Below are 20,037 nucleotides of genomic sequence, written 5' to 3' on the forward strand. Positions count from 1 at the left end.
AACAGTGGGAAGATCGCTTAAGTTCTAAGTGATATGGGCATGACAGGGTAGGGAAATTAGATTTGGGGGGGGGGATTTGTGACCAAAGAGCACAGTAGTGTAAGACCAGGCTGGAGAAACCCACTGTGAATCTGGTAATATTGGCCCAAGCTATTTTGGTTTTGGCTCTGACTGAGGCTCTGAAGGATCCTGGCTGGCTTCAGCAGGCAGATGAGTCAGTCAGAGAGTGTGGAAAGATGCTCTGGATGGGGCCATCTGGAGAGATGGGGGGAGGCAGGTGTTTCTCTTCTGGTGCCTGGTGCGGTGGTGAAGATAGGCTGCCGAGGGCATCGGGGTCTGTGGTGGAGCCAGGCCAGGAGTAGGCTGGGAAATGCTAAACAACCAATTCCATGGCAAACAGCAGCAGCAAAACCACCATCTCACCACAGCCGATTTCAGGTCTGCAGTGTGATGTCACTGACTGTTAAGCTGGAAAGTGGTGTGACCTATCAGGGCTGCTGAACAGCTGGTACAGGCTGGCTCCAGCATCGTATGGCTGGGTGAGTTCTGAGCTCTCCATCAGTGAAGAAGGAGAGATTACACAGTGCTGTGAGCACCGGGGCGGGGGATGGGCTCCCAGGATGCATTGCATGTGAAGGATGATTCACATACAGGAATCATCTCAGCCTGGGGACTGTACCCAACTAGAATGGGGTCTAGGGAAAGCTGTATAGCACTCATTAACTGGCAGGGATCTTAGGTGTCTGTCCTATGCCCCTGTGTCACCTGGAAAAGAGTTTTAATGAGAGATTGTCTACATTGGGTTGGTTTGTGGGCATGTCCATGGGAGATCGTCTTTAAGTTATTTGATGTGGGAAGACCCAGGCCACTGTGGGTGTGCACCATTCCCTTGATGGGGGTCCTGAACTGTTGAAGACTAGAGAAGTCGAGCTGAGCGCTACCCAGCAGACAAGTGACCATGGATGCATTGTCTTCTTCCTGTTCCTGCCCATGGCCAGCTGTCTCATGACTCTTGCTGTAACCCACAGTGATGGACTGTGCCCGAAACCTCTCTCTACACCTTAAGTTGCTTCTGGGTATTTTATTACAGCAGCATACTGACACCAGAACAGATGCCTGCCTGTTGTTCGGCCACCTCTAATCAGTTCTATAATGATGGTCCGTGTAGAGCCACAAACCTGTGATGAATAATTTTTGTCAAGAAAATTTAGGAATTGAATTCACATACTGTTTCAAGTAGCCAGATAATTCATTCATGTGAATAATGCATTTCATTTCGAAGGGTCAGGAGTCCTTTAATCTGCATAAACCCAGTTTGTTAGAGTTTTCATGCAGAAGAAAGGTTGAATCCAGGAAAGGGGAAAGGGTAGAGTTGACTGCTAGGCTTGGTCCCGGTGGATCTTCCCTTATTAAGTGAAAACCGTCAGGTAACAGCCAGTATACTTTGGGGTTTGCTGCTTGTAGTCTGTCTTCTTCCTTCATGGACGGAGACTAAGTATTAATATTTAGTAGGGATGGATGGTGCTGCAGGGCTGTTCTTGTGATGCTGCACACAAGTCACAGAACTCCTGTCCTGCCTTTAGAACTGCTGCGCTTGAAACAGTGGAAGAGTCCAAACGCTCACTGCCAGTGCATTGCTAACACACACAATCAGCTGCCGGTGTCCAGCAAAATCTCATGTTTGTGTCATGGCCACCAAGAATAAGGGTATTCTCTTTTTCCTTTTATCTTTTTAAAAAAGTTGTCTGTTGACCTACTTCTGGCACTCTGGGAAGATATATGTCCTTCCTGCAGCTCTAGAGGAAATGTAGGAAAGGGAGAAAGGCAATAGGAGACCCAGCCGTTCCACCAATCACCGGCCGACGCGTAGGCCTTGGCATCCTGCTTTTGAATTGCTTGTATGACCCTGTAGGGAGAGAGCGGCTGCTGACCTCCCTGTAGGTGATGCTTCACCAAGGCCGTTGAGGTGGGCAGTGATGTGTCTCTACAGAAGCACTACATCCTGTTTCTTGGCTTCCCCCTCCAAGTCCCAGTCATGCCACAGGACTTGCTGCCCTGCTACTCTCTACATCCTTTGCTATTGTTTTACACTAGCTGTGTGCTCTGCTCCTCTTGCGGAGACTCAACCCATCCTCCAAGGAAACAGAGTAACCGGAACATAGCAGAGAGTGAGAAGTAGGAGACCAGAAACCCGGGCACCAGAACGGTTGCTTGTACTGAAAACCCCAGAAAATGGAAGCTATTGCAATCAGGTCAAAACCTAGTCCCTTTTCTGCCCAGCATTGACCAAAAGAGCAGACAAGTCCCTTCACTGCCCCTTGGGGCAGCTCATTGCTAACTCTTCTAGAAGAGGCTGGGGAGACGGCTCGTGGGAAGGGTGTCCGCTGCTCACACTGCCAGCGTGGGTTCAACCCCCAGGACCCATATGGTGGCAGGAGAGAACTGGCTCCCACACGGTGTCTCCCACACACAGGCTCTGGCACGTGCCCCGCAACACAGAAATAAACAAAGAGTGGAATGAGCAGCAACCAGGTCAGCGAGCCGTGGGACTTCTCTAGACACTCACCTGATAATATAGATGCAACGGCCGCAATGATGAAGGACACAATAACACCGGGTCCTGCCATTTCCTTGGCCACCAGGCCAGACACCACATACATGCCAGTGCCCACGCAGCTGCCGACTCCAAGAGAGATGAGGTCCACGGTGGTGAGCACCTGGGCTAGCTTGGTACCGTGCGCTGTGGTAGCTCCAGTCCCTTCCAGCATGGACTCCACTGGTTTGGTACGCAGGATCCGAGAGTGCATTGCATACCAGGCAGCCCCCCACTGCACCCGTCGGGGGTCCAGTGAGGCCAGAAAGCCACTCATCTTGAACAGTAGGGTTGCAGTGAAGGTTTGCTGATGGAAAAGGACCACAGAAGCCTTAGTGGACGACCCTGGAACTCATGGAGCAATGAGTGCGTGTCCTTTTAAGAAAGGCCCAGTGGGATCCAAAGCAGCCTTGACTTGGACATGAACGTCTGCAAGAGAAACACAAGAAAGAAGATAAGAACAGTGGGAAGCAGACCAAGACTTGGAGACACATTGGGCACACCCTCACGAGCAGGGACAATGAGAGTGTCCTTTGTGCTTTGTCCTTTGAACATGGGGACATTGCATTTCTGAGTTCTCCCTTCTGAGCTCCCTCCCAGTCCCAAGCCTGAAGCTTGCCTTGTGTCTCAGAATCATCCCAGAGGCTGACTTACTCTAAGACCCACTGAAAGCCATTTCCTTCCTCTGTGCCTCCGTCTTAGCAGTTCACAGGCCAATAAAGTCTTGACGAGAACGAAGACACTTTGAAAAGACGAGTATACCTTTCCTTTGTAAATTCCAACCATACTTCAAGGAACTAGGTTTTCTCTAGGAATTTCATGCAGGGAGAAGGAAGAGGTTGTGACCCTGGTGCCAGCTGGCGGAATTCGTCCTCCAGAAAGATACTTCACACAGTTCTGACAACTTGTCAGGGCTCCTCGCGGGAGAGACTGAGGCCTGGATGCTGATGTTGGGACCACTGACAAGGGCTGCTTAGCTATGCGTGGCTTTCAATAGATCTCTGTTTAAGCCAAATCTCATGTTAGGACCCCAGAGATGGACTTGGAAGAGGGGCTAAACCTTTTTGTTTTTCTTCCCAGTGTCGCCCACTGAATACATCTCCCCTTTTGACTTTTAGCTATTAGTTTGCCTCTCTCACTTGTCCATTGGAGTCGTTAGTTTTCTGTTGCTCTGATAAAACAGTCTGACAAACACAAGTTAAGGAAGAGTGGGTTTATTTTGGCTTATGGTTCCTGAGGGGTAGAGTCCATCATGGTGGGGAAGGCCTGGCATCAGGCAGGGAAAGTATAGAAGCAGGAGCAGGAAACTGGCTAGTCACACTTTCAACCACACACAGGAAGCCGAGAAGGAACAGGAGCATGCTGAGGCTCTAAAATCTCTACTGATGTACTTCCTCCAATGAGGCTCCCCATCCTGAAAGTTCTATAATCCTCCAAATAGCACCACACTGGGAATCAAATGCTCAGGTACAGAAGCCTATGAGGGACGTTTCTCATTCAAGCCACCATATCTACTGAGGACAGGTGGACAAACCTAGTTCATTAGGGCTGCCAGAACCTTGGCTCTGACCCAACAACTCCAGTAACAGAGTCATCTGCTTGGTTAATGTGACAGGCAGGTCAGCACATTCCCATAAGGAGCCGAGGACAGACCCGGCTCATAGGAAGTACCCAGCTGCCTCAACTCCTATGTACTTCTTACTTGGCTCTGCCAAGATTTGATCTGTGATCCTGGGCATATTCTTTGTGGACATAATATCCTCATTTGTGAAAAACAATAGAATGGAAAATTAGATATATGATTCTTAAGAGGGGCCATGCCACCCATGGGGTTGTTTTGAATTTGGCTTTCAAATAAAACACTTGCTTTGGAAGCTGATATGGTGAGGAATTCTGCTGACATTTGAGGGTGGGGCTAACAGTGGAAATGCACAGGATGGTGTCATACATCTCTGGAAGATCTCACAGGATGTTCTTGACAATGGTGAACTGAGCCTCAATAGTGAACTTTAAAGTCCACTTGCAGGATATTTGGGATGATCTTAAAACACACGCCTTTAATCCCAGCACTCGGGAGGCAGAGGCAGGCAGATCTCTGTGAGTTCAAGGCCAGCGTGGGCTACAGAGTGAGTTCCAGGAAAGGCGCAAAGCTACACAGAGAAATCCTGTCTCAAAAACCCAAATATATATATTTTTATATTGAAACTTCCAGGAAAGCAACTCCAGAATAAGTTGAATGGGGGTTGTAATTTGATTTGTTTGGAACTGAAGAGAGGTTGTCACCATCTGAGAAGACTGAGGTTCCCACAGCAGTGTTGTTCTTGGGATCATAGCACTCTCACACAGACCCTTCTAATAACAGGCTGTTGAGAACTGGCGTATCTACAGCAAGTCTTCACTTAATGTGCTGGATAGTTTTTTGATCATCTGGACACAAACTGGATCACCTGGGAAGAGGCAACCTTAATGCAGAAAATGCTTCCATCAGATTACCCAGTAGGCAAGTCTGTGGGCGTTTTCTTTATTGATGATTCATGTAGGAGGGTCCCCCACTGTATATGCCCTGAGGCTATCTTCTCTCGCAGTCAGGAGCTTTATAAGATTCTAGAAAGAAAATTTGAAGAATGTGAAACATTGATTCTGATCACTGCACTGGCAGGCCTAGGTTATTTACACACAGAAGTCCCTGCCGATATAATTTGTACTGTTATTAGTTTTGAACTGGGGTTTTGCTAGGCAGTGGATGATTCTCCTGCATCCTCGTCCTGAGCGCTGTGATTACAGGTGTATGCCATGACACCAGCTTACTAATATTATTAATTAATACTACTTAGCACTTAATGTGCTTATCTCATGGCGTAAGCTTTGCCAACACCGACTAATTAGGAGAATCAGGTGAAATGCTGTAGCTTGGTTCACAGGATTTCAGTGACAACCCTTCTGGTTGCGTTTCCTCCTCGAGCCTAGTGTCTGTATTGTGCCCCGCCTCCTCCTTATCAGGCCCAAATTCTGATGGTTAGACAAACGCCAGCGTTCCTCAGAAGCTTATGAAGCCAGTTCCCCTCTACCAAAGGAGCCACTGCCTTATTCTAGGCAGAAGTGCCGATTCGTGTGTCAGACACATGCTGGTCTCCAGGTCCCTCAGTGTCACGGGTACCTGTTACACATTTCAGAGTCTGTGCTGGCATCCTGGCTCTTCTCATCCTGCTCCTTACCCTAAACTTCTCCAGCTCCCGGGCTTCCTCCCCAGCTACTCATTTCTTCTCTGCCACTTTGGCCTGGCTCCCTCTTTCCTATTCTGCTCTTGGACCTCTCACTCCTCCGCCCATGACCATGTCCACTCCGCTGGCCATGTTCGGTCTGCTGCACTCTCTCCCTGCTCTGGACATTTCCAGATGCCTCTGGCTGTTCTTTCCTCATACCTTCAATAAAAACCTCCCCCTTAATCACACCTGTGACCGGCTATGTCATCATTTTATACACTACTCCCCCACCCCCTCCTCCTCCTCATTTCTCTTCCTTTCTTCTGCTTCTCCTTCATCCACAGCCTCTCCTCTCTTCCTCATCTTCATCTTTCTGTGTCTTCTTTCCTGATTGTTGAAGCAATAGGACCTGTGGGTCATAGGATTATAGCTGAAAGTTTCCTGTGTCCCACATGGTCTGCAGCTGCTCAGACCCAAATAAACACACACAGGCTTGTGTTATTTTTAAACTATTGCCATGGCAGGCTTCTTGTTAGCTAGCTCTTACATCTTAAATTAACGAATTTCTATACATCTATACTTTGCCACGTGGCTTGTGGCTTACTAGTATCTTTACATCTTGCTTCTCCTGCTGGCAGCATCTCCTGCTCTGTCTTTCTCCTTCCTCTCTCTCTAGTTTGAATGTCCCACCTAACCTTATTGTGCCTCACCATTGGCCAAACAGCTTTGTTTATCAACCAATCAGAGCAACACATTTTCACAACATACAGAATGACATCACCCATCACAGGATCCTACTTTAGTTGTGTTATAGGAAAGTAAGTGTGGATGCATGTCTGTTGCTTCACACCTAATCGGTGGTGCACTGTGCTGCTTCACACCAGTCGGTGGTGCACTGTGCTGCTTCACACCAGTCGGTGGTGCACTGTTTGGCTTCACACCAGTTGGTGGTGCACTGTGCGGCTTCACACCAGTTGGTGGTGCACTGTGTGGCTTCACACCAGTTGGTGGTGCACTGTTTGGCTTCACACCAGTTGGTGGTGCACTGTGCTGCTTCACACCAGTTGGTGGTGCACTGTGCTGCTTCACACCAGTTGGTGGTGCACTGTTTGGCTTCACACCAGTTGGTGGTGCACTGTGCTGCTTCACACCAGTTGGTGGTGCACTGTGAGGCTTCACACCAGTTGGTGGTGCATTGTGAGGCTTCACACCAGTTGGTGGTGCACTGTGAGGCTTCACACCAGTTGGTGGTGCACTGTGAGGCTTCACACCAGTTGGTGGTGCACTGTGAGGCTTCACACCAGTTGGTGGTGCACTGTGCGGCTTCACACCAGTTGGTGGTGCACTGCTCGGCAGCCTTAACAAACTAATGCAAAAGGCTGTGACAGAAATAAACAGGAGTGATAACACCAGCTGACACGTCAGTGTGGACAGGGAAAGATCACAAGGCCCTAGATGAAGAGCTGGAGGCACTCAATGGCTGCCGAGAGGCCGAGACTCAGTGTCTCCAGGGACACACCCCTGGTGGGCTAGCCAGTCCCAAGCGGTCAGCCCTAAACATGTACATACAAGCAATACTTAATGGACTCAGTACTTCTTAATAATTAGAGAAGCGGTCATAAATTGAGAGGAGGTGCGGGAGGAATTGAAACAGAGGGGAAAGATAAAATTATGTAAATATACTACTCATGTGTGAAATTTTCAAAAGTAAACAACAAAAGGAAACTAGATGGGGCAGGGCTGGGAGGTTCTCTGGCCACACCGCCTTGACTCTGGGTAAGGGGAGAGGCTGGCTGTGCCCAGCATCAGGGAAGTGCTTGGCAGAGTGAGGAGAAAGATCTGAGCGCTGTGAATGAGTCAGGTGGACTACAACAGCAATGTAACAAATGTGCCTTTGCAGAGGAAGCATCGGAGGTAGGAAGGTGTAGACACCTGCCCAAGGTCACAGCCTTCTTCAAGGGTGGGAGCAGAGCGTGGCTGTCCTCCTGCAGGGCTGGTACCTGGATTCCTGACTGTCCTGATGAAAATGCACAGGGATCAGCCTGGTAAAGATCTGCAGTGTGAGTTTGGCTCTAAAAGCAGCCTGAGGCCCTTCCGGCTTTGTTCAGTGAGTACCACGGGTCACGGCTTCTCCGCAAGTTCACTGTAACTGCCATGCAAAGTTTATTGTGGCGAGGAGGCCATTAATAAGAGACCCAGAGGTGAAACAGATTCCTGCTTGGGAGTTTTCACAGGCATAATCCAGGTGATGGCCACAGTTACCACCCATATTGCTGGCTGCAGAATGCTGTCACCTAACACTCCAGGGCTGCAGCCTGACAGGTGCCTGACAGGTGACCCCACCCTCTGAACAGGACAACCCTTATTTGCATAACTCTGACTTGTATGGCTCTTATTTGCGTGGCAGACATGGCACAGTGGAAATGACGTGTGTGGTGGCTCTCATTAACCTTCCAGGACTGTATAACCCCTAATTGGGACAATCTTCCTCCGAATCCTGTGAATCACATGCCAGGGAACTACACAGGAAACTTACCTCAGTCACAAAAGTGGTCCTCCCAAGTGGACACCCCACCCCCCACCCCCCCACCCCACCCCCGCTCGTTTTCCCAGGCTGTAGGAGTACTGTGATCCCTGCTCAGCCTGCTTCCCTCCTGAAGCATACTGAACAAACTCTTCTTCCTACGCTGGAGAATGCCGCGACCCTTTAAGACAGTATCTCACATTGTGGTGATGCCCAACCATAACATTATTTTGGTTGCTGCTTCCTAACTATATTTTTGCTACTGATATGAGTCATAATGTAAATGTTTGTTTTTTCTGATGGTCTTAGGTGACCCCTGTGAAAGGCCGTTTGACCTTTCAAGGGGTCGTGACCCACAGTTGAGAACAACTGCCCATTCTGAGCTAGCAAGGGACTTTATAAACCATGTCAATGCTCTCTCTGTTACCGTGGTGGCTGGCCACTCAGTCCTCTGCATTTGCTTGAAAAATGATCAGTGCTTTTGTTAGCAATGGGGTGGACAGAGTGTAGAGGTGAGTGGGGGTGTGGGGGTGTGGGGCTGCTGCAGAGAGAGATGGGTAGGTAAAGGACAGTTCAGCTGCTACTGGGGACGCTGAGGATGTGACACATACGGATGGTGATGGCCCCATTCTCAGGCCCTGAGGGGTGTTGGTATGTGTCTCCATCTTCAGAATTCTTCGCAGTGACTGACTCTACACCTTGACTGTGCATTGGAATTAACCAATGAATTAAACTTTGCAGATACTCTGTGGGGCCTGTGGGCCACTCTAGAATTCTGATGAAATTTTCCAGAGGTGTGACTACATATAGGGTTTTTAAACAAATGACAGACAGACAAACAGACAAAAAATAAGGTTGAGGCCCAAAGCCTCAGGCCAGGCATAATGATGAATTATGCCATGGGGTGTAGTCAGCAGGTCCTTCCTGTGTCCTGTCCTGTTCTGGGTAGGTTGGTGGGGTCTGTTGGCAGCCCTTCCATGGCAGCAAGGGCCGCACGTGTGGCTCTGTCTGCAGATGCACCCCTGGAGACTTGTCTTGGTCAGCCCTAATCCAAGAACACCAGAGAAACGGGACATTGCTTCAGGGAGGCAACAGCTTCTATTTGCATTCCATATTGTTGGTTATAAGAAACTGTAGTTGCAAATGTGGAGAATTAACTAGAACAAAGGGTGAAGGAGGCAAGAATGTCTTCCTGGCTTAATTCTCTCCAGGCAATGCCTCTGAGCTCTTGTTTGCTGGAGACAAACAGGGGTTTGGGGACATTTCCTTTCTTGGTAGGGAACTTGCTGGAGAGAACAAAATGTAGAAAAGGAAGTGTGCTTCTAGGTGACTATTGACAACATCCATATTCATTATCCACAGACTATGTTAGTCAGCAAGAGTTGTTGTTTTTTTTAAAGCTCACTGCTGTGGTCTTTCCAAGATGAGCAATGAAGGCATGTTGTGCTTTCTCTAGCACTTGAATTCAACTTTCTCAAAACACTTCGCAGCTATAACTCAGGCTCACAGAGCCTGGGGAGGAGTCAGCCTGCATTTGCTGGTGTTTGCCCGTTCACGGCTCCAAGTCTGATGATGCCAAGGGCAGGTTTGTCTCGGAACAAAAATGACTGTGGTTTCGAAGTCTGCTCAATAAATAGGTTATAGGTTAGTTTGGAACCTATTTTTAGTGGCTGAGAGAGGAAGAAAATGTAAGATGACAAAAGAGTGCACAGTCAAAACCCTATTCCCACTCTGCTTTTGTGCACACACAAAAACAAAAATAAACAAACAACCCCCCCTCCAACCCCCCCCAAAAAAACTAGGGATTATGTAAATCCTTTCATGAACTTCCTGGTGCCAGTCTTTGCTGGCACATCTAAGCAGCAGGACTCCATGGTGACAGAGGCAGCCCCTTTGAGTGACTGGTCAAGTACAACCACTACAGAGTTCTAATCAGTCCTCCAGCCAAATGGTATCACAGCCAGGAGTGAAGGCTGCCTGGCTTGGCGAGAACTGCTTGGTTACTGCAGGTCTAAAGGACCTTCCTGCGGCCCTTGCACTTCTGTATCTCGGAGTCCAGGGCTAACCTGTCAGCCACACTGATTTTCCAAGGGGCTGACGCTCTGGCTCCTGACTAATGATACAGCCTAAAGTTTCACATTCCGGATTTGCCCTTCCCGGCTCTGACTTTGAGCTCTCCCATCTCTGAAATGGGATAATGTCGTGCCTAGCTCACAGCTGAGGTGAAGAATGGGAGAAGGGCATGAAGGCTTTAGGGTAAGGATGCATACCGTCAACACTGTCATCTGTGTGATCTTTTTGTCCCCTCTGCAGAACTCACTCCCATGTTCACCTCCCCGGGGGTTCTCTGAGAGCTCTTGGCCTGTCACCCAGCCCTCATTCAGGGTGTTTTCTGCAGGAGCTGCCCAGGTGTTCTCCTGGCTGTAGACTGCTCTGCATGCTATTTACTCAAGGGACTCAAGCTACCCTGCTCAATCAAGCCTGTAGGACCAGTGTTCTCTCCCCCCATGTTTCTTCATCATGGGGAGAGATTAGGGAGAAGAGTGAGGCCATATGATGGCTACAAAATGGCTTCCAGGTCAGCTCCCCAGGATACCTCTGGTAGTAGGAGAGAGCTGACTCCCACAAGCTCTGGCCTCCACACATGTGCAGTGACATGTACACACACACACACACACACACACACACACACACACACACACAAACACACACAAACACAAACATACACACAAACAAACACACACACACACATTAAATCAATACCTGTAATTTAAAATTAGCATATGAAAGAAGTCTTTTGGCAAAGAGGAAGACAGGAGAGTCTTTCCTATGAAGGTTGACATATAATGGATAAAGTACAAGTTAATTAACAACCCATGAGGGCCCCAACCCACAGGACCTGGTGCCATTAAGCTTCTATCCTATCTCTTGGCTCTGTCCCACTTCCTCTCTTGGAAGGATATTCTTTCATCATAATTGCTCTCTGCTTCTGGTGTTTACCACATTCTTGTTTTAGTTCACAAGAATCCCAGCAGGTGTGTACCTGAGTCTGATACCCGTGAAAACGGAACACCTCCCTTCTTCCTCCTACAGCCTTGACTCTTATCAGCACGCAAACGCCGTGGGTGCCTAGGGCGTGGCGAACCCACCTGCATTGTCATGGTGACCCCGAAATCATCATCCCTGCTGACTTTGGTAGTGTGGCTGCCGGGCTCCCTCAGCATCGTGGTGGGAGGTTCTATACTGAGGTCCTTCCTTTCTTCGCTCCTCTCTCCCTGACATGCCCACTGGCCGTGGGTCTTTGATTTAATCCCTGCTGTAGAGATGCCTCCTCTCGGTTGCTATGACTGTACTGGGTGGCCAGATCCAGGGCTGCTGTGTCAGACTCTCATGGTCTGCTTAGCCCCAACCATACCCTGGTACAGCTGGCTTGAGTTATACTGTCTTCTATTGTGGGCAGTTTGTGTTCTGTAGCTGTACAGGTTAGGGCTCATATGCTTCTGGGACACACTTCAAGTTTTTTAAGGCAATTGCCATATTTCCTGCAGTCTTATTTTCCCTAGACTACACATCTTTAATATATTCTGTGATCAAAAGTGTCTCCTCATATGCTACAACCTTAAGGCAGTCATGTTCTGATCGGGCACACCAAAGTTTATTATAGTGTTTTTTTTTTAATCTATAAGAGAGTGGTAAGGGAGATGATTTTTTTTTTTTGTAATTGTTTGTTTGTTTTGTTTTTTTGAGACAGGGTCTCAGGTAGCCCTTGGCTGGCTTGGAACTCAGTATGTAGACCACACTTGTATCAAATTCAGACACCTGCCTGCCTCTTTTGCCTCCCAAGCACTGAGATTAAAGCTGTGTGCTACCATGGTAGGCTGTAAGAGGCATGTTTTTTATTACTATAGCCTTTTGTGTATGCATGTGTGCATGCTTATGCATGCATGGACATGTATGTTCATATGCATGAGTATGAACAAGTATTCTAAATTATGCAATGTTGGTGCCTGACAGATTCGTCTAAATATACAATTGGCTACCGGGGTTCCTGATTTCCCAGTTATCAATATTCCTAACAGTACCTGTGCTAAGTGTTTGATTCATCAAATGTACCTGAAATGTTTCTCTGGTCACCTACCACATTATTAACAATGTGCTACCTCACCTATATTGTACACAGAATCTCAGAAACAGCTGACTTTTTTTTTTTTGCTTGGCATGCCTGTAAAGGGGACTTGAGTGGATAACAACCACCTATGTGGAAGAGGTAGTACCATTTCAGCATCCTGTTCAATCCTTCCAGTTTCTCTCTGTTTCTGAAAGGTATTGATTGATTAATCAGCTTCTGCGGTGATGACAAGCAGCTCCGGATTTCGATAAATTACACAGTGCCACTTGTCTCTTGCTGTGGATCTATTCAAAACTGTGGGTTTTGACTAAATCTAGACTGTGAGTCAGCGCCATAAAGCCATTTTATACTAGGAGTCAGACTGAAGGAAAGATCTGCACCTGATATTTGCTGTCCCTGGCTTAGTGGAAATGATTCTCTATTGGCTAAAAAAGGCATCCGACCAAGGTCAGAGTTGGTGGATGAGGTGTATTCTCTAGGGCAGTCGGTGCTCTGCTCAAGGATGTAATGTCTCAGAGCTCTGACTACATACTGGGCATACTAATGTATTTTTCTTTGTTTTATTTATTTATTTATTTTTACAATGAGGTCTCATGTAGCACAGGCTGGCTTCAAACACACTATGTAAACTGAGGCTGGCCTAACACCTTTACTCCCAGGTCCTGGGATTGGTATACACTACCACATCCATTTTTTTTTATTCTAATTCCTGTCCCCTCCAACTCCAACCCAAGAACAAACACAAGCTTGTCTATCAGAGACCACCAAATTTAAAGAGAGTCTGCTGTGTTCACTCCTGAGCATCTACAATGAATTCCATGAAGATGTAAACATCGATTTCCTTTAATGGCCAGCTTAAACTAAAAGCTTATCTGCTCTAGACACTAAGCAGAACAAAACGAAACCCTGCTAGTTTATCTTCGTTTGCTCGAAGTAAACAATTCTCAAAGGGGGAAAAACTCCTGAGGATAATTAATCTTCATGTGGTCTGGGACAGTATTTCTACTTACAAGTTTCCCATCGGGGCCTGTTCATCAGTACTCTAGGGTGGAGGAAATGATCTTAATGCTTCAAGAGAATTCCTGGCATCTTCTAGGAGAAGCAAGAAGCTTGTTAGAGATCTGGCTATTTGCCGGTGAGGGGCCACCGATCTCCTCCACTGCCTGACAGTTCGCTATCACTCTCCTCCCTCCATTGGCCTCAAGTCCAAGGCTTCAGGTCTCTGCTGGGCCATGCCTCCCTGGGAGTGACATCACCTTCCATCCCCTGCACAGCCTGACGTCACCTTCCATTCCCAGTGATGCCAGCTCCAGGGGCTTAGAACTATGAGGTGTGGTAGTATTAACAGAGTCAGAATCCAGAATGAACAATTTCTCCTAGACTTCCCTGTGGAAGACCTTTTAGGAGAGACAAACCGAACAGAAGTGACGTCACTATCTTTTCATTCCACTCCAGTGAATTTAGGCATTTGTATTAGAATAACAGGGCAGAGGTGTTCAATGAAGTTGTACTATGTACTTAGTTAAAAATAGTTATCATGCAGATAAACTGCCGTAAGACACAGGGTATCAGAAATTTGCACAGAGTGGCTCTGTCGTCTGGATCCTCTCACTGGCCTGCCTGCTGGAAAGCCAGTTAGGACTGAACCTGAGGAAGCTCTTGCTGTTTGGCTGGATGATCAGTATGAGGAAATTCAGCAGGGGATTAGGAAAGTGGGGGGCGGGGCGCTGCATGGCTGACCCCAGCAGCCCCTGCCAGCCCAGTGCGGCTGCGGCCACTCACTACATCATGCTTCCCATCAGGTGGCTCCTCCACAGGGCTCCTCTCTCTGTCCCCCAAATTTCTCTCCCCCTACCTTTTTCTCCTTCTCTCTCTCTCTCTCTCTCTCTCTCTCTCTCTCTCTCTCTCTCTCTCTCTCTCTCTCAGATATCTTCCTCCAGCCGCTTTTGCCCTTCAGCATGGGCTCAATACCACAACTCTGCAGGGAGTCTCCAAGATCAGAACCAGGTTGGGAACCTGGCTCTCAGCCTCCCTAGCAGGCTGGTGGCCATTGTTGAACTACCCATCCCATACTGTATAAGTCTTTTTTTGTTTTTGTTTTTTTGTTTTTTGAGACAGGGTTTGTCTGTGTAGCTTTGGAGCCTGTCCTGGAACTCACTTGGTAGCCCAGGCTGGCCTCGAACTCACAGAGATCCACCTGCCTCTGCCTCCCGTGTGCTAGGATTAAAGGCGTGTGCCACCACTGCCCAGGTGTGACTTACTTTTTAATGTAATACTGTAAATTCCAAAGTATATTTGTAAATGATGCCTATGGTGGCCATTTGCACAAAATTCTGATCTCGCCGCAGGAGAATTTTAGTGGCTCTTCTGATATAATGGGATCAGAGAATGTTTGTGCTAATGAGCAATCCAGATCAGCACCTTCACACCACGAGTCACCGAGCTCCAGAAGCCAGTTTGTACCCACCCGGGCTGTATGCCCATCTTGGAAACACCAAGTGGACTCCTAAGATACCGAGGGAAGGGCTGACGTTACTGAAGCCACCTGACAACACAGAGAAACGCTGCTACAGACCCAGCAGGACCCACTCCTGGGGGAGGTCCCTCATGCTTCTCCCGCGTGCTCATTGACCTAAAATAGCCAGACCGGCAGTTTATAGTCCTGAGTCTTCGGGAGTCTAGAAAGAAGTCTGTCTCCTTCACTTTTCCAGCTCAGAGAGCTTAGAGGTCACCTCTTTTCCTTGACTGGTGGTCCTTCCATCGTCAACATTAGCAGCATGGCATCTTCCTCTAACTTCCTGCCCTCCTCTTCCTCCCTCCTCCCTCCTTTCTCACTCAGTATCTGATTCAGGGCACTGAGCGTGCTTGGCAAGTCTGTACTGCTAAACTGTATCCAGCTCTGAAGGGTAGCCCAGGCTGGCCTTAAACACTGTGCTACTAAATTGTATCCAGCTCTAAAGGGTAGCCCAGGCTGGCCTTAAACACTGTACTACTAAACTATATCTCCAGCTTTAAAAGTGTAGCCCAGGCTAGCCTTAAACTCTGAGTCCTCCTGTCTCATCCTCACCAGCACAGTGATTACTGCCATGTTCCATCATAGCCAGCTCTGCCTTTCTTACAAGGACCTTGTGTATAACACAGCCACTACCAATCCAGGACAATCTACCCACCTCAATAGGTCTAACTTCATCTCCTCTGCAAACTCCACCTTATTTTATAAAGTAGCATACTTACAAACTCCCTGGGTTAGGGCATGGACTTCCATTGGGATGTGTGGGTATTTTGCATCTGACATGTCATCTAAGCACCGCTCTTATCTTAGACACCTCTCTTCCTATTTCCACACTGTGTGGCAAATTGGATCCTCTTCTCTCTCCCCACTGCATAAAACTGAACTGGTTCAGCCTTTCTCTATATATTTTCTCTAGAACTTTGCCCTTAATGAAAACAAAATCGCCCCTCAAAAGTAAGCCTGGTAGGCATGTTGACACAGCTGTTTTCAGAGTTGGGTGTGTGAGGTGACTTACTGGGGACACACACGATAGTGACGTCTCTCCTGATGGGCTAATGTTCCCTCTGCTGCTCATTCAAGGCGAGTGACACATTCTCTCTTTGCCTTGTGTGATGCTGCTCTGACGTCAGGCCTGAGGAGAAGGGCATTCGCTCACCCGGCTGTCTGTGTGGTGGCTCCCTTCCTCCTTTGATGATCTAATTAAGCTCCATATTCAGTGAGCTTCCAGATCATGTGCTGTGTCTTCAACACTGTCACAACAGTTTCCTGCTCTTCGATAAGGAAAGCATGAGGGATGCTGCCATGACTTTTAGTTTTAGACAATGGCATAGGAACTTTGGCTATCACAACACGGATCCCTTGAAGTTTGCCTTGGCACACGCTTTATGCAGATTTTTCTAACCTTTTTAGGAGTAAGGCAGACTGTTCTACTACCACAGGTTCTGGCAAATCTACTTTCCTTATAGGCTGTGTTAGCCTATGGCAATATGTCAAATTCTAGACCATTCTGAGAGTCACTAAATGCTGTTTCTGGAAGAGGAAGAGTAAAGGGCTACTAGCTTGGAGGTTAAGTGTGCCCGCACAGGACAGGAGATCATGTTGGAAGGGATCTACACCCTCGGGTGGAGGGTGATCTCAGCTGCTGTTCCTCAAATGCTATCTACTTTGCTCCCTTTGTTTGTTTTAAACAAGGTCTCTTATTGGTCTGAAACTTGGAACTTTCCAAGTAGGCTAGGCTGACTGGCCAGTGAGCCCTGGGGATCTGCCTGCCTCTTCCTTCCCAGTGCTGGGACTGTGTGTCACCATGACAGGCTTTTGTTGTCATTACATGTGTGTGGTGGAATCAGACCAGACCCCGAAGCTCTCAAGGGAAGCGGTTTATCAACCGCGCTCTCTCCCCACTCCTGACACTGTTAACCTTCTGGGCTCAGTGGGCTCTGTTTCCCTATAGGAGCTGAGGGAAGGGAGGAGAATGAGCCAGCAGTGTTCCTAAGGCTCTCGCCAGTGACAAGTGGTCTTGAAGAGCATTCCTCTTCTGAGTCAAGCAGGCATATCTCAGGTGGGAATCTTCTAAATGCGTTTGTTCCTGGTGTTAACCAGTTAGCGTCCTTATGGATTCTCAGGGAAAACGAGGAAGCAGAGGCATCCCTGTGGCTGCACAGCCTGGCTACTCTAAACAGAAGCTCCCTCCAAAGCCCGCAGGTGTAATTTGGATGACTGACTTTGTGTCTCTGGCATTGGAGTTCACATGAGAAACCACTCTGCTCCTCTCTATCCACTGTAGATACTTTGGATGTTGCAGCTGTGGAGTCTAGTCACCTGTCTTTTTGAGATTCCTTCCACTATCCTCAAAAAATAAAGTAAGATAAGATTAAAAAAAAATCTAGCATTCTAGAGCCAGTACTTGCAGCGAGATAATTTCAACGAGACAGATCCTTTCTGTTTTTGTGATCCAACAATAAACAGATAAATGGAATCTTAAATTATGTATGCTCTGTGAACTTTTCAGTTCTCGACAAAGGCTGGCTCTTCCACACCAGCCCCACTCTGCTCCTGGCCTATGCTCTTCTGGACACACACTGTTTGCCTTGCTGGGCTCAGTCGGTTTCTATAAACATTCATAAGCTCCTGGCATTGTGTGTGCAAGGTGCAGAGATAAAGCCGGGAGAATGGGCCTCCCCCCAGGGTTTCCAGGCTGGCTGGGGAGACAGATGTGAGGTGACCCTTCAGTGTGATGCTAGCACACTCCCTGCTGGGCTGTAGCCCTTTCCCCTGCTTATCACCCTTTCATGATTGTCTCCCGTCTTCTGAATCCAACCCCACACCTCCATGCTCCTCTGGAGCTCAGTTTCGACTCATCCGTCATTAAACGTTATGTTAACCACTTGAACCTCCTGGGCTCTGGTTTCCTATGGAACTTCTAGCTCAGTGTACAGTCTTAAATTGTCTTGTGCAGATTGTCAGGCACTTGAGGGCTAAGATCGCTTAGTCTCTTCACTGATTTTGTATCACAAACAAAGCAAAAATGAAAGTGCTTGCCATGGCTCCAGGGTGCTAGACAGTGTGCTGGCTGTCCTCGTCGTTTCTGAGTTCATCTCTTACTACCTCATCTCTTGGTTTAACCACAGTGAATTTCAGTTTCTAACATGTGCTGAGCCTTATTTCCTGTCTCTGGAATTTCCTCTCCTGGGTCTTTGCAAGGCTCATCCCTTAGTATTTCAGCCTCTGCTGACCTGTTACTTCTGTAGTGATTTTAGCTCTGCCTTAGCTGTAAGTGGTCCTGGTATCCTTGTACTCATTATCTACCTATTGTTGTTGTCGTCTTCCTCCTCCTCCTCCTCCTGCTCCTCTTCTCCTTCTTCTCTTCTTTCCCCATCTGCCTGCCTATCTATCTATCTATCTATCTATCTATCTATCTATCTATCTATCTATCTATCTATCTATCTATCTATCATCTGTCTATCTATCATCTATGTATTTATTTATCTATCCATCCATCATCTATTACTCTGTCTTTGCATCCATCCACCTACCCATCCATGCATTCCTTCTCCATCTATCCAACTACCTACCTCTTCATTCACTTTTAAGCAAATTATCCTGTTTTGACACTTATTTAAGTGCCAGTGTTTTTATTATCTGTCTCCTCCTTCTAGACTGTGAACTTGAAGGCATAGCTTTTGCTAAATCTCCAGTAATTAGAGCAGGCACTCCTGCAAAGTAGGCAAATGTCAGATATTTGTTTCTCCCCATGACTGGTTTTGCCAGTCACAAAGGAGTATTGAGCATACATTTATTTCCTCATAATTTCCTGCAGTAATTTGTAATGATCTCTGCTATCCTGAGACACTTTGCAATGTCAGATGCCTGTCTTTGTTGACTAGTCTTGGTACCAATTCAGAGAACACAAAACAATAGAAATCATCTGGTTCAAGGCCCAGAGTTTACAAATGAAAAAATTCTCTTTTCTTTGGCTTCACAATTTCTTTTGAGAAATGGAATTATCTGGAAACACTTATGTCTAGTTATAAATGAATTATCTCTATATGACTTTTATCCTTTTATATTCATTAAGTCAAGGGAAGCCTGAGTAAGAACTACAAAGGTATGAATATAAAAACCTTTAATATTAAAATATTTAAATTTAACTAAATTTAGAATTCCATTTTTTGAATAGATATCCCACGCAGCTCCTTGGAAACTTTGGGTTTTTACCCAATCATTGTGGCAAAAACCTTATAAACCATAGTGTATTCAGCATGGAAGAGAAAGCATTTTAAAAATCTCTAGTTTGCTTTATTCTTTTTCTCCTGGGAGAAAATAACAGGAGGCTTTAACAGTTTGGGAATTTACAATATTTTTGAAGAATGAAGATGTACATTGAATTTTAGGGATGCTGTTCATGTCTAACTTTTAGAATCTTCTTTGAGAGGTGAGAGATAGAGGGGAGAATCCCCAGAAGCCCATGGACCAGCTAGCCTGTCATACACACCGGTAAGCAGCAAGAGACAGCATCTCGAACAAGGTGGACAATGGGGACCAGCACCCCAGACTGTCCTTTCCCTTCCTCATGAATGTTGTGACCACCCATGGATGCACCCCACACCCACACAGAGACACACAAGGAGAATGAAACATTAAGCGACTATTAAAATACTGTTCTAAAAAGTAACATCTTGGCATGTGAAAAGTCACTCAAGATACATGATATGGAAAAAACCACAGCAAAGGACTTGGAACTTGGCCATAAAGTGTGAGCCAGCTCCACTCTCTTCTTCAGAAGGTGCCATGATGTCAAAAGTGGGGACCTATGGCCGTTGGACCAGGAGGGGTTTATGTATGCATCTTTTCTGTGGTTGGTATAAATTTCTACAAAATGAGAAAAAAATCGTAACCCCTGACTTATGGTGGTTTGACTTTAAGATAATACAATTATCTATATATTATATAATACAAAGATTGAATTTTGGCATTCTCCTGGGTTTATGACATTCAGAGCATCACTCCTGTGATGCGGGGCGGCAGAGGTGCGCTCAGGGGGTAAACAACCTGGTACTCTTGTGTACTGTCTTGCAA

General features: G+C 47.1%; 1 protein-coding gene across 2 annotated transcripts in view; it reads right to left on the reverse strand.

The window, feature by feature from the left end:
- Positions 1-20,037, reverse strand: part of Slc7a14 (solute carrier family 7 member 14) — a 126,569-nt gene that overhangs the window by 60,772 nt on the left and 45,760 nt on the right. For both annotated transcript variants that reach the window (XM_006971162.4, XM_042278881.2), the window contains one exon: positions 2,567-3,022. In XM_006971162.4, coding sequence (XP_006971224.1) covers positions 2,567-2,870 — 304 coding nt within the window. In that variant the 5' untranslated portion in view covers positions 2,871-3,022. The remainder of the gene's footprint in view (positions 1-2,566; positions 3,023-20,037) is intronic.

Source organism: Peromyscus maniculatus, chromosome 6, assembly GCF_049852395.1.
Source record: "Peromyscus maniculatus bairdii isolate BWxNUB_F1_BW_parent chromosome 6, HU_Pman_BW_mat_3.1, whole genome shotgun sequence".
NCBI classification, from domain to species: Eukaryota; Metazoa; Chordata; class Mammalia; order Rodentia; family Cricetidae; genus Peromyscus; species Peromyscus maniculatus.